Source organism: Leucoraja erinacea, unplaced genomic scaffold, assembly GCF_028641065.1.
Source record: "Leucoraja erinacea ecotype New England unplaced genomic scaffold, Leri_hhj_1 Leri_98S, whole genome shotgun sequence".
In the NCBI taxonomy this organism is placed as follows: domain Eukaryota; kingdom Metazoa; phylum Chordata; class Chondrichthyes; order Rajiformes; family Rajidae; genus Leucoraja; species Leucoraja erinaceus.
This window is the reverse complement of record NW_026576938.1, coordinates 259,714-272,626: the sequence shown is the minus strand read 5'-3', so window position 1 is coordinate 272,626 and position 12,913 is coordinate 259,714. Positions and strand designations below refer to the sequence as shown.

At 47.7% G+C, this 12,913-nt stretch overlaps 1 protein-coding gene across 1 annotated transcript in view; it reads left to right on the top strand.

Moving 5' to 3' along the window:
- Positions 1–534: 534 nt before the first annotated feature.
- Positions 535–12,913, top strand: part of LOC129695212 (tubulin beta-4B chain-like) — a 30,111-nt gene continuing 17,732 nt past the window's right edge. The window contains exon 1 of the mRNA XM_055631987.1: positions 535–690. Coding sequence (XP_055487962.1) covers positions 634–690 — 57 coding nt within the window. The 5' untranslated portion in view covers positions 535–633. The remainder of the gene's footprint in view (positions 691–12,913) is intronic.

The following is a 12,913-nucleotide window of genomic DNA, read 5'->3' as shown; positions in this document are numbered from 1 at the left end:
ACGGGGGCTGGGACGGTGCGGTCCGGTGGCTGGGACGACGTTCTGGCGGCGGTGTCCAGAGTCCTGGGTTCAGCCGCGGGCCGGCGGCTGCGTGTGCTGGACTGGAGGTGCGGCGGCTTCGACCACCCCGGGCCGCAGTGTTTGAACCGGCCCGTTCGCGGGGTTCGGTGAGCTGCGGGACTGTTTGTACCATCGCCCGGTGGGGAATCGCCTCAGCGCAGAGGGAGAAGAGGGAAGAGACTGCAGCCCTAAGATTTTTGCCTCCACCACAGTGAGGAGGTGTTTGGAGGACTCACTGTGGTGGATGTTAATTTGTGTTTATTGTTGTTTATTATTGTATTATTGTATGTATGACTGCAGGCACGAAATTTCGTTCAGATCGTAAGGTCTGAATGACAATAAAGGAATTCAATTCATGATGTCACCTGGTTCATTACTTAAACACTTTGAGTCCAATGACAAGAGCGGCCGCTACATCACATGCGCTGCCCGGACGAATAGGACGAGGTGGCTCGCTGTGGTGGCACCTCCCCGTTTATAGCCTTTGTTGGCAGCTGAGGGCGGCGCACACACTCTGTAACCAGCATCACGGTCGTTTCGTTCCTTCCCTAAACCCAAAGTAACACATTGACCATGCGGGAGATAGTACACATGCAAGCTGGCCAATGTGGAAACCAGATCGGAGCAAAGGTAATTATGTCTCCGAGACTTCCATTGTTGCAATGTTTTAAAAGTCCCCGGCGGTGTTGAATATTAAGCTTACAATGACCCTACTGTGTGTGTGTGTGTACTGTTTGAGAAAGAATTGCAGATGTTGGAAAAATCGAAGGTGGACAAAAATGTTGGAGAAACTCAGTGTATGTACCGATCGCAGGAAATTCCTCCAGCAAGCCGTCTTTTTGTCTGTTAATTTATTTTTGAGTCGAAATGTGTCGAAATGTATCACAGGTGTCGGGTTACACTTGGGGGGAATCGGTCACACTAGGAATTTGAAACGCTTTTTAGTCCAATCTGTGGGCAATCGCTTTGAAAGTATACATCTATCTTTGGTCTGCATAAACCTGGCTGGGTCGTATTTAAATTTGATAACGGGTTTATCGAAGTATCTTATTGAATCATATTGAAAACATAAAATTATTAAGGGTTTAGAAACATAGAAAATAGGTGCAGGAGTAAGCCATTCGGCCCTTCGAGCCTGTACGGCCATTCAATATGATCATGGCTGATCATCCAACTCAGTATCCCATTCCTGCCTTCTCTCCATACCCCCTGATCCCTTTAGCCACAAGGGCCACATCTAACTCCTTCTTAAATATAGCCAATGAACTGGCCTCAACTACCTTCTGTGGCAGAGAATTCCACAGACTCACCACTCTCTGTATAAAAAATGATGTTCTCATCTCGGTCCTAAAGGATTTCCCTCTTACCCTTGAACTGTGACCCCTAGTTCTGGACCCCCAACATCGGGAATAATCTTCCTGCATCTAGTCTGTCCAACCCCTTAAGAATTTTGTAAGTTTCTATAAGATCCCCCCTCAATCTTCTGAATTCTAGCGTGTACAAGCCGAGTCTATCCAGTCTTTCTTCATATGAAAGTCCTGCCATCCCAGGAATCAGTCTGGTGAACCTTCGCTGTACTCCCTCTATGGCAAGAATGTCTTTCCTCAGATTTGGAGACCAAAACTGTACGCAATACTCGGCCCTTTCGAGCCTGCACCGTGTGGTCAATGTGATCATGGCTGATCATCCAACTGCAGTATCCTGTACCTGCTCTTCTACTCAAATCATTTTGCTATGAATGCTAACATACCATTTGCTTTCTTCACTGGAGGCGCTGGAGGCAGGAAACATGTTCCCGATGTTGGGGGAGTCCAGAACCAGGGGCCACACAGTTTAAGAATAAGGAGTAAGCCATTTAGAACGGAGACGAGGAAACGCCTTTTCTCACAGAGAGTTGTGAGTCTGTGGAATTCTCTGCCTCAGAGGGCGGGGGAGGCAGGTTATCTGAATACTTTCAAGCAAGATTTGCTTTCAAGAGAGAGCTGGATAGGTCTCTTAAAAATAGCGGAGTCGGGGGATATGGGGAAAAGGAAGGAACGGGGTACCGATTGGAGATGATCAGCCATGATCACATTGAATGGCGGTTCTGGCTCGAAGTCCGAATGGCCCACTCCTGCACCTATTGTCTATTGTATGTAACATTTTCGCTGGGTCTATGCACAGCGAAATGCTTTACAGAAGTCGAGAATTGGAATACATTTTTATCTTTTTAACCAACGACAATTGAATCTCTGTCGAAAATCTAATCCGGCGATGCAGTGGTATGATTGTGTTAGTGGAAGGATTTTTTTTTTGTTAAGCAGCCTTTGAACGGAACGACTTCGAAGATCAGTGTATTTTTAACTGAAACACAACTGCAAAAATAAAAGCAACGCAGAATTCTTGTCTCAATACGCGTCTCTCTCTCTCTCTCTCCATGTGGCGCTGGACTTACAGAAAGATTTGCAGTATATAGACTTCCTGATATTTCTAATGGCCCCTGAATATATTTTTCCAAGCAAGATCCAAATTCTTCACCGTGCTAAATTCCACGAGGGGAAACAAAAAAGCAAGATTCTTTCCAGCATTCAATGTTGCATGTGTATGCAAGACATTTGAGTCGAATTGTGTGTGTGTGTGTGTGAGGGGGGGAGGGGTGGCTGAAAAAAATCCCTGGTGAAATGTCCAAAGATATGACAATAAATCCCTGGGGCTATACGGTATTATTTAATGCCTGCAGCATGATCTGCGATATTCAACATCTTTTGAATGGGAAGGGAAGTAACTCTGAATTAATTTACATTACATTGCATTGGCCGGAATGCGTTGACTTGGAGGGGAAAATATCACCCCGTGGAGACGCGCCATCAGTAAACGGTCGGCATGTGGCGCCAAACTGCTCGTATTCAATTTAAATTTTTAAGAGAGCATTTCTCCGCCCACTTGAAGCCACTGGGTTGCATCAACTAATATATCAAAGTACGCGGATCGCGCGTTTTTCTTGCTACATTCATAAATTAATGCCCCCCCCCCCCCCCCCCCCCCCCCCCCCAAGGCCCCGGGCTAAAGGTTTAAAAATTGATGTACATATCATGTATAAGAAAGAACTGCAGATGCTGGAAAAATCGAAGGTGGACAAAAAATGCTGGAGAAACTCAGCGGGTGAGGAGGCAGCATCTATGCTGCCTGCATCTAGCCTGCCCAACCCCTTAACTTACACATTTTCTTAAGGGGTTGGACAGGCTAGATGCTGGAAGATTGTTCCCGATGTTGGGGAAGTCCAGAACAAGAGGTCACAGTTTAAGGATAAGGGGGAAATCTTTTAGGACCGAGATGAGAAAAACATTTTTCATACAGAGAGTGGTGAATCTGTGGAATTCTCTGCCACAGAAGGTAGTTGAGGCCACGGTTCATTGGCTATATTTGAGAGTTAGATGTGGCCCTTGTGGCTAAAGGGATCAGGGGGTATGGAGAAAAGGCAGGGATGGGATACTGAGTTGGATGATCAGCCATGGTCATATTGAATGGCGGTGCAGGCTCGAAGGGCCGAATGGCCTACTCCTGCACCTATTTTCTGTTTCTATGGAGAGAAGGAATAGGTGACGATTCGAGTCTGAAGAAGGGTCTCGACCCGAAACGTCACCTATTGCTTTGCTCCATAGATGCTGCCTCCTCACCCGCTGAGTTTCTCCAGAATTTTCGTCTACCTTATGTATACACCATGCTCAGTTCATTGCCTTGAAGGAGGTAACGTGAACTTCGGGGGCGGTGGTGTGCGGTTGGTTCTCCAATGACAGTGGTGGCATTGCAGTTAAGCATACAGCACTTTGTGCTGGAGTAACACGGCGGGCCATGCAGCGTCTGTGGAGGGAACAGATAAACGACCTATTAGACTGAGTGGAAGGGGAGGGGGGGAGGAGAGGGAACGGGAGAGGTGGGGGCACGGGGGCAAGGGATTTGTGTTCAAGTTCAAGTGAGTTTATTGTCATGTGTCCCTGTATAGGACAATGAAATTCTTGCTTTGCTTAGTTGCTTCACAGAAAAATAGTAGGCATTTACTACAAAACAGATAAATGTGTCCATATATGTGTATAAATATATACACACATGAATAAATAAACTGATAAAGTGCAAATAACAGAAAGTGGTTATTAATAATCAGAGTTTTGGCTGAGCCAGGTTTAATAGCTTGATGGCTGTGGGGAAGTAGCTATTCCTGTCCACCAGTTTGGTTTTGCTGGTGTTGAGGGCCAGGCTATTGCCTGGCACCATATGGACAGTTGCTCGATCTCTCTTGATAGGTCTGACTCATCCCCATCAGTGTACGCCCCACAATGGTGTTGTCGTCAGCGAATGATGATGGAGTTCGCTTTTTGAGACTGGCTACGCAAATCCCCATGGGATAGAGTGAGTAGGTCAGGGGGCTGAGCACGCAGCCTTGAGGTGCTCTTTTTGCTGAGTCTTTATCGAGGCTGCCACATTTCCACCAATACGAACAGACTGTGGTCTGTTGATGAGGAAGTCGAGGATCCAGTTGCAGAGGGATGCGCAGAGACCCAGTTCTGCGAGTTTGGTAACCAGTTTGGAGGGGATGATTGTGTTAAATGCCGAGCTGTAATCAATGAATAACAGCCTGACATATGAGTTTGTGTTGTCCAAGTTGTCCAGTGCGGAGTGGAGGGCCAGCAAGATCGCATCCTCCGTTGATCTGTTGTGGCGGTACGCGAACTGCCAGTAAAGTCCAGGTTTTTGTCCCAGGTATTTGAGTTCTTGCTCCATGATCAACCTCTCAAAGCACTTCATCATTGGCGTTAGTGCCACAGGTCGATAGTCATTGAGGCACGTCACCTTACTCTTCATGGGCACCGGTATAATTAATGCCCTTTTAAAACCTCAGACCTCAGGTTGAAAGGGTGCAGTCCCCAGTTGGTCCGCACAGGTTTTTTAGAACATGACCGGGTATAACAGCAGGACAGGTGCTTTTCGTTCACCCCTCTGAAGGATTTCCTGACATCGGCCTCTGTGACTGAGACTGAAATGCCATCACAGCGAATGTTGGGATCGGGAAGGCACATCAGTATTCCCCCCTGTCAAAGCCGACCCCCCCCCCCGCATTGAGCTCGTCAGGGAGTGATGTTACCACCGACATTCAAGCCCCCCTCCTGGTTTTGACTTGTAGGAGGTGATTGCATTCAGGCCCTGCCACAGCTGCCGAACATCTGTCTCTCCTCCAGTTTGGAGCAGAAGTCCCTTTTGGGTTTTTGATGGCCTTACCGAGGTCGTATCTGGGATTCATGTTTGATTTGTATTGTCCGAGGTAGAATTAATAGCCTGATGGACTTGTGGAGAGTGCAGATCTCAAAGTTCATCCAAGGTTTCTGATTGGGAAACACTCGGAAGGTTTTTGTAGGGATGCAGTCCACCACACATTTCTTCATGAAGTCTGTAACGACTGTGGCGTATTCGTTCAAGTCCGTTGCTGAGTCCTTGAACATTGCCCAGTCTTTTTGTGTTTTGAGCAATTCAAAATTATACTGTCTGTAGCTCCTTGTATCAGTTAAGCATCCATTATTTAGTTAGAGCATAGAAAAACAGGTGCAGGAAAAGGCAATTCGGCCCTTTGAACCAGCACCGCCATTCAATGTGATCATAGGTAGACAAAAATGCTGGAGAAACTCAGCGGGTGAGGCAGCATCTATGGGGCGAAGGAATAGGTGACGTTTTGGGTCGAGGCCCTTCTTCAGACTGATGCAATATGATCATGGCTGATTATCTAAAAACAGTACCCTGTTCCTGCTGTTTCCCCATATCTCTTGATTCCTTGAGTGCTAAGAGCTAAATCTAACTCTCTTGAAAACGTCCTGTGAATTGGCCTCCACTGCCTTGTGTGGCAGAGAATTCCACAGATTCACAACTCTGGGTGAAAAAGTGTTTCCATCATCTTAGTCCTAAATGGTCTGCCCCTTATTCTTAAACTGTACCCCCTGGTTCTGGACTCCCCCAATAGCGGGACCATTTTTCCTGCATCTAGCCTGTCCAATCCTTTAAGAATTTTACATGTTTCCATAAGATCCTCTCTCATCCGTCTAAATTCCAATGAATACAAGCACAGTTGACCCATTCTTTCATCAGATGTCAGTCCTGCCATCCCAGGAATTAACCTGCGCTGCACTAGCAATAATGTCTTTCCTCATTAGGAGACCAAAACTGCACACAATACTCCAGGTGCAGTCTCACCAGGGCCCTGTACAACTGCAGTAGGACCTCCTAGTATAGGGGCCTGGTGAGACCGCACCTGGTTGCTGGTGGCAGGGCAAGGAATTTGTGTTTGGGAGATTCAAAATTCTAGTGTCTGGTTCCTTGTATCATTTGAGCATCCATTATTTACACTTCATTCCATGATTAGTACCTCTAGTACTATCGTTCTTTATAGTAAGCTTGTAATGTATCTATTACGCTACGAATGTGTAATACATGTCTCTTGGCCCATTTCTCTACTGGTTAAAAACCGAAGGAACTCGAGGGAAATGGGCAGATGACAATTCATCTCAGATCCTTCAAATGTGTCCCACACTGGTTCTTAAGGCATTGCTTGTTAGAGTCTCGATCTGAAACGTCACCCATTCCTTCTCTCCATGATGCTGCCTGTCCCACTGCATTAGTCCAGCTTTTTGTGTCTATCCTTGTAATCCCACGCTTTTTCTGGGTTTTTATAGACGCAGGAGCAGACCATTCGGCCCTTCGAGCCAGCCTTCAATCCCTTCACTGTGACCATGGCTGATCGTCCCCAATCAGTACCCCGTTCCTGCCTTCTCCCCGTATCCCCTGACTCCGCTATCTTTAAGAGCCCTATCTAGCTCTCTTGAAAGTATCCAGAGAACCGGCCTCCACCGCCCTCTGAGACGGTGAATTCCATAGACTCACAACTCTCTGTGTGAAAAAGTGTTTCCTCGTCTCCGCTCTAAATGCCCTACCCCTTATTCTTAAACTGTGGCCCCTGGTTCTGGACTCCCCCAACATCGGGAACATGTTTCCTGCCTCTAGCGTGTCCAAACCCTTAATAATCTTATATGTTTCAATAAGATGCCCTCTCATCCTTCTAAACTCCAGATTAATTTTTTTGTATAATTTCAATATACTTCCTGTTTGGAGTACAACCAGTTTATTTTTTAACATTATTATTGTATTTGTTTCAACTGCTCATTGGAACTAGGGGATGATTTATAAGGAGCTAGTTGGAGAATATGGATTTCCCCTGTGTGTTAAAAAATGTAATTTAAATTCTGAACCTTCTCCTAATCTCCAATAAATAATCCTGGTCGTTATTAGTTTGGAGAAAGATGAATCTTATTGCTTGAAGTTAGACAAAAATGCTGGAGAAACTCAGCGGGTGAGGCAGCATCTATGGAGTGAAGGAGTAGGTGACATTTTGGGTAGGTCTGAAGAAGAGTCTGGACCCGAAACGTCACCTATTCCTTCGGTCCATAGATGCTGCCTCACCCACTGAGTTTCTCATTGAATTCCCAAGATAGGCACAAAAAGCTGGAGTAACTCAGCGGGACAGGCAGCATATCTGGAGAGAAGGAAGGGGTGATGTTTTGGGTCAATACCCTTTTTTCAGTCTGAAGTAAGGTCTCGACCCTAAACGTCTCACCCATTCCGTCTCTCCAGAGATGCTGCCTGGCCCACTGAGTTACTCCAGCTTTTTGTGTCTATCTTTGGTTTATACCAGCAGCTGCAGTTCCTTCCTACACAATGTATACCGGTCTTTTGGTGTTTCACCAAACCTGCATTTGAAAATTGATGGTAGATAAAAATGCTGGAGAAACTCAGCGGGTGCGGCAGCATCTATGGAGCGAAGGAATAGGTGAAGTCCTGGGATGTCAGGACTTTCATATGAAGAAAGGCTGGATAGACTCGGCTTGTACTCGCTAGAATTTAGAAGATTGAGGGGGGATCTTATTGAAACTTACAACATTTTTAAGGGGTTGAACAGGCTAGATGCAGGAAGATTGTTCCCGATGTTGGGGAAGTCTAGAACAAGGGGTCACAGTTTAAGGATAAGGGGAAAGTCTTTTAGGACCGAGATGAGAAAAACATTTTTCACACAGAGTGGTGAATCTGTGGAATTCTCTGCCACAGAAGGTAGTTGAGGCCAGTTCATTGGCTATATTTAAGAGGGAGTTGGATGTGGTCCTTGTGGCTAAAGGGATCAGGGGGGGTATGGAGAGAAGGCAGGTGCAGGATACTGAGTTGGATGATCAGCCATGATCATATTGAATGGCGGTGCAGGCTCGAAGGGCCGAATGGCCTACTCCTGCACCTATTTTCTATGTTTCGGTTCAAGACCTTTCTTCAGACCGATGTGGGGGGGGGAGGGGGGGGGGGCGGGAAGAAGAAAGGAAGAGGCGGAGACAGTGGTCTGAGCGAGAGCTGGGAGGGGAAGGAGGGAGAAAGCAGGGACTACCTGAAATTGGAGAAGTCAATGTTCATACCGCTGGGGTGTAAACTACCCAAGGGAAATATGAGGTGCTGCTCCTCCAATTTACGGTGGGACTCACTCTGGCCATGCAGGAGGCCCAGGACAGAAAGGTCGGATTCGCAATTTGAAAAATGATAATTGCTTGAGGCACACTTTGAGTGGGGGGTTGGTGGGGTGGAGGTGAAAGCTCTACCGAGAATCCCTAAAGGACATTAGTGAGCACATTCCTGTGACTGGGCAGTATGTTGACATACTAATAATGCTGCTGTTGAACGAAGTTGTAGTCGGGCAATATGCACATGAATGCAAAGCCCATTGTTAGTGCAGTTGTGCCACCCCCATCCTGAGCACGAACATTCAACTCCAAGGAAACTGTTCCAGCCAATGTGCGTACACCTGGGACTGTGAGCGTGCGTTAATCAAGTGGCACTTGAGGCATATGGACAAGTTGGAAATGGTCCATGTAAAGAAGTTAAGTCTGACACACTGTTGTGTTCAAGAAGGAACTGCAGATGCTGGAAGATCGAAGGTACACAAAATTGCTGGAGAAACTCAGCGGGCACAGCAGCATCTATGGAGCGAAGGAAATAGGCGACGTTTCGGGCCGAAACCCTTCTTCAGACTGATGGGGGGTGAGGGGGAGAAAGAAGGAAAAAGGGAGGAGGAGGAGCCCGAGGGCGGGGGGATGGGAGGAGACAGCTCGAGGGTCAAGGAAGGGGAGGAGACACCAGCGCTAGCAAAATTGGGAGAATTCAACGTTCATGCCATCAGGACGCAAGCAACCCAGGCGGAATATGAGGTGCTGTTGCTCACTCTGGCAATGGAGGAGACCAAGGACAGAGATGTCGGATTGGGAATGGGAGGGGGAGTTGAAGTGCTGAGCCACCGGGAGTTCAGGTAGGTTATTGCGGACAGGGCGGAGGTGTTCGGCGAAACGATCGCCCAACCTCCGCTTAGTCTGACACACTTGTAACTTTACTTAATGTTTAATGACCACATAGGTTAGACACTTTCCAGCATTGACTGCATACAGTCTATAACCGTGCTGGAACCAAGAGAGAGAGAGAGAGAGAGTTATTATACTTGATAACTAAGGCGTGGTTAGTGGTACTGAGGTAGCTATATTATTGGTTGCATACATGAACCATCTACACCCTTCCCCTTAGAAATCAAAAAACAGAATTGGAGCCGTGGCAGTGTGATTACACAAAGCATGCGAGTTTAAGCAACGTCGCCGTAGCGAACAGGCGGCTTGACAATGCGACTCGAACACGTCCCTACAGCGCCTTCCCCCCCCCCCACCCCCCCCCATCGGAAAGAAGAGAAGGCGTAGAGCAGTGGTTCCCAACCTTTTTTTGGCCATGCCCCACCTAATCACCTCTAAAATCCTGATGCCCCCCCCCCCCCCCCCCCCCCCCCATGTGGTGATATATAATTCTTATCATTTAAAAAGTGAACTCCATTTCAGCTGAAGAAGCTTAAAACGCCAATACCTTGGTTGTAATAACTACACAATAAAGACCTTTTTTACCCCAAAAAAATTATTTACTCAAAATAACATCTGAAACATAAACTACATATGTTTACCTGATGGAAAATCCTAAAAAATAAAAATCGAAAATTTGGACCCAGACCTCAGTCCACATTGGGAACCATTGGCGTAGAGGAAGCAGGCGAGAATGTTAAAGCAGGAGGAGACGCAGTCGGAGCGGGAGAGGCAGGAGGGGAAGGTGGATGTGTAGGGGGGGGAAGATACCCGGCCAACACCTGGCGGCAGCGGAGGAGGAGGAGAACGCAACAGGCGAGGGGTCTGGGGCATGCAGGGAACAGCAGGGCAATCGGCAGTAGCAGGCTGGAAAGGCAACGGAGGAGCATAAGGACCCGCAGGTGCAGACTTCGGCTCGTTCACAGCCAGCAGGTGTTGACGGCTCTGACGATGGACAGTCCCCTCGTAGTCTACCAGGTAAGATCTGGGAGAGTCGGCCCCACCAACCACCGTCGCGAGGCGGGAATAGCCGGTGGTAATCTGCATCTGAACGACCTGCCCGGGCAGTAGGGGCGACAGCGGGTGGCAGGACTTGTCATGCGACCGTCGTTGAACCTCATGCTTCTGTTCAATCCGCTGGTGGACAGTAACAGGCTCAAGCACTTTGGGTAGCAGGGCCTGTTGGGCGATTAGCATGGGTGGTCTTGTCATCCTCGACATCAGACGCTGGGCAGGGGAACCCATGGCCGGGTCCCGGGAGATGTTACGTAGGTTAAGCAAGCCCAGGTAGAAATCGCAGTTGGGGCAGGCGGGACCAACAACGCACTTATTATTTTTTTATTCAAATCGTTTGCTATGTCGCTCTTCAAGGGAGATGCTAAATGCATTTTGTTGTCTCTGTACTGTACACTGACAATGACAATTAAAATTGAATCTGAATCTGAATCTGACCGCTCTAGCAGACCCTTAGCACTCCCCACAGCCCGCTCAGCCAGGCCGTTACTTTGTGGGTACTCAGGGCTGCTGGTGTAGTGATGGACGTTCCACCTGGCAGCAAAAGCCTTGAATTCAGCGCTTGTGAATTGCCGGCCATTGGCATGCCTGGTTGCCCAATAGAGTTACACAGTCATAGTCCATTTGGGAGAAGTAGACTGCACAGTATGTGGGCAATGTTTATGTGAGACTGAGAGATGCCGCACGGAAACAGGCCCACCAAGTCTACACTAACCTGCTGTTACAAGGGATAGACAGTAGACAACAGGTGCAGGAGGAGGCCATTCGGCCCTTCGAGGGATTACTGAGGGATTATTGAGATACAGCATCGCCCAAGAGCCACTCGGGTACTTCTGCTAGGACGTGCTGAGAAAAAAAAAGCTTTGGGTGTAAGCAATTCAATGTGATCATGGCTGATCATCCCCAATCAGTACCCCGTTCCTGCCTTCTCCCCATATCCCCTGACTCTGCTATCCTTAAAGAGCCCTATCTAGCTCTCTCTTGAAAGCATCCAGAGAACCGGCCTCCACCGCCCTCTGAGGCAGAGAATCTGACTAGTAGAACGGAGAAAGGCTCACTCGCCCGTTTAGTTGCCAATCAGTTTTTATTGGCAAGCGAGAACAAAGGGAATACTTGTCTTGGTATGCGTGGGGTCCGTTTTACAGCAGCGATTTTTTTCGGCGACTGCCGGCAGCCGTCATAGTTCGTTACAGGTCGCTGAAAATTTTTAACATGTTGAAAATCCAGCGGCAACCAGAACAAAGTACGACTCTTTGGGCGACTACTCACGGCCATACAGGCCTCACCCGGTGACATGTTGCCTGTGTGGTCGTGAATAGTCTCCTAATCGCCCAAAGAATCGTAGCGTCTTTCTGCTCGCTGCTGAATTTTCAACATGTTGAACATTTTCAGCGACCTATGGCAGGTGCCAAAAGTTGCGTAAGTGGGACAGGCCCATAACAAGTTGAACTTTGATCTCTCCAATGGAACAATGTAGCTCAATAACATGTGAATATGGTGTGTTTGCTACAATGGTTCAAGCTGACTCCTGTTCCGAGATCCTTGCTGGCTGTTATTCCAGGTGGCAGATTGACACAGCAGGTAGTGCGGCTGTTTGACAACCCTGTGATCCAGGGTTAATCGCCGTCTGTCAGCTGTGTGTGTGCCGTTTGGAACAGTCTCCCTCTGCTGGGGTTTCGCTGGGTGGGTTCTGATTGCCAAAAGATTATTGACCACCGCTGAGTTAAGGGGAATATTATCTAAATGGTGGCCGATTGGGAAAGGGGGAGATACAGCGAGACCTGGGTGTCATGGTACACCAGTCATTAAAAGTAGGCATGCAAGTGCAGCAGGCAGTAAAGAAAGCGAATGGTATGTTAGCTTTCATTGCAAAAGGATTTGAGTAAAGGAGCAGGGAGGTTTTACTGCAGAGGTACAGGGTCTTGGTGAGACCACACCTGGAGTATTGCGTACAGTTTTGGTCTCCAAATCTGAGGAAGGACATTATTGCCATAGAGGGAGTGCAGAGAAGGTTCACCAGACTGATTCCTGTGATGTCAGGACTGTCTTATGAAGAAAGACTGGATAGACTTGGTTTATACTCTCTAGAATTTAGGAGACTGAGATGGGATTTTATAGAAACTTACAAAATTCTTAAGGGGTTGGACAGGCTAGATGCAGGAAGATTGCTCCCGATGTTGGGCAAGTCCAGGACAAGGGGTCACAGCTTAAGGATCTCTGGGTAAAAAATCCTTTAAAACCGAGATGAGAAGAACTTTTTTCACACAGAGAGTGGTGAATCTCTGGAACTCTCTGCCACAGAGGGTAGTTGAGGCCAGTTCATTGGCTATATTTAAGAGTGAGTTAGATGTGGCCCTTGTGGCTAAGGGGATCAGGGGGTATGGAGAGAAGGC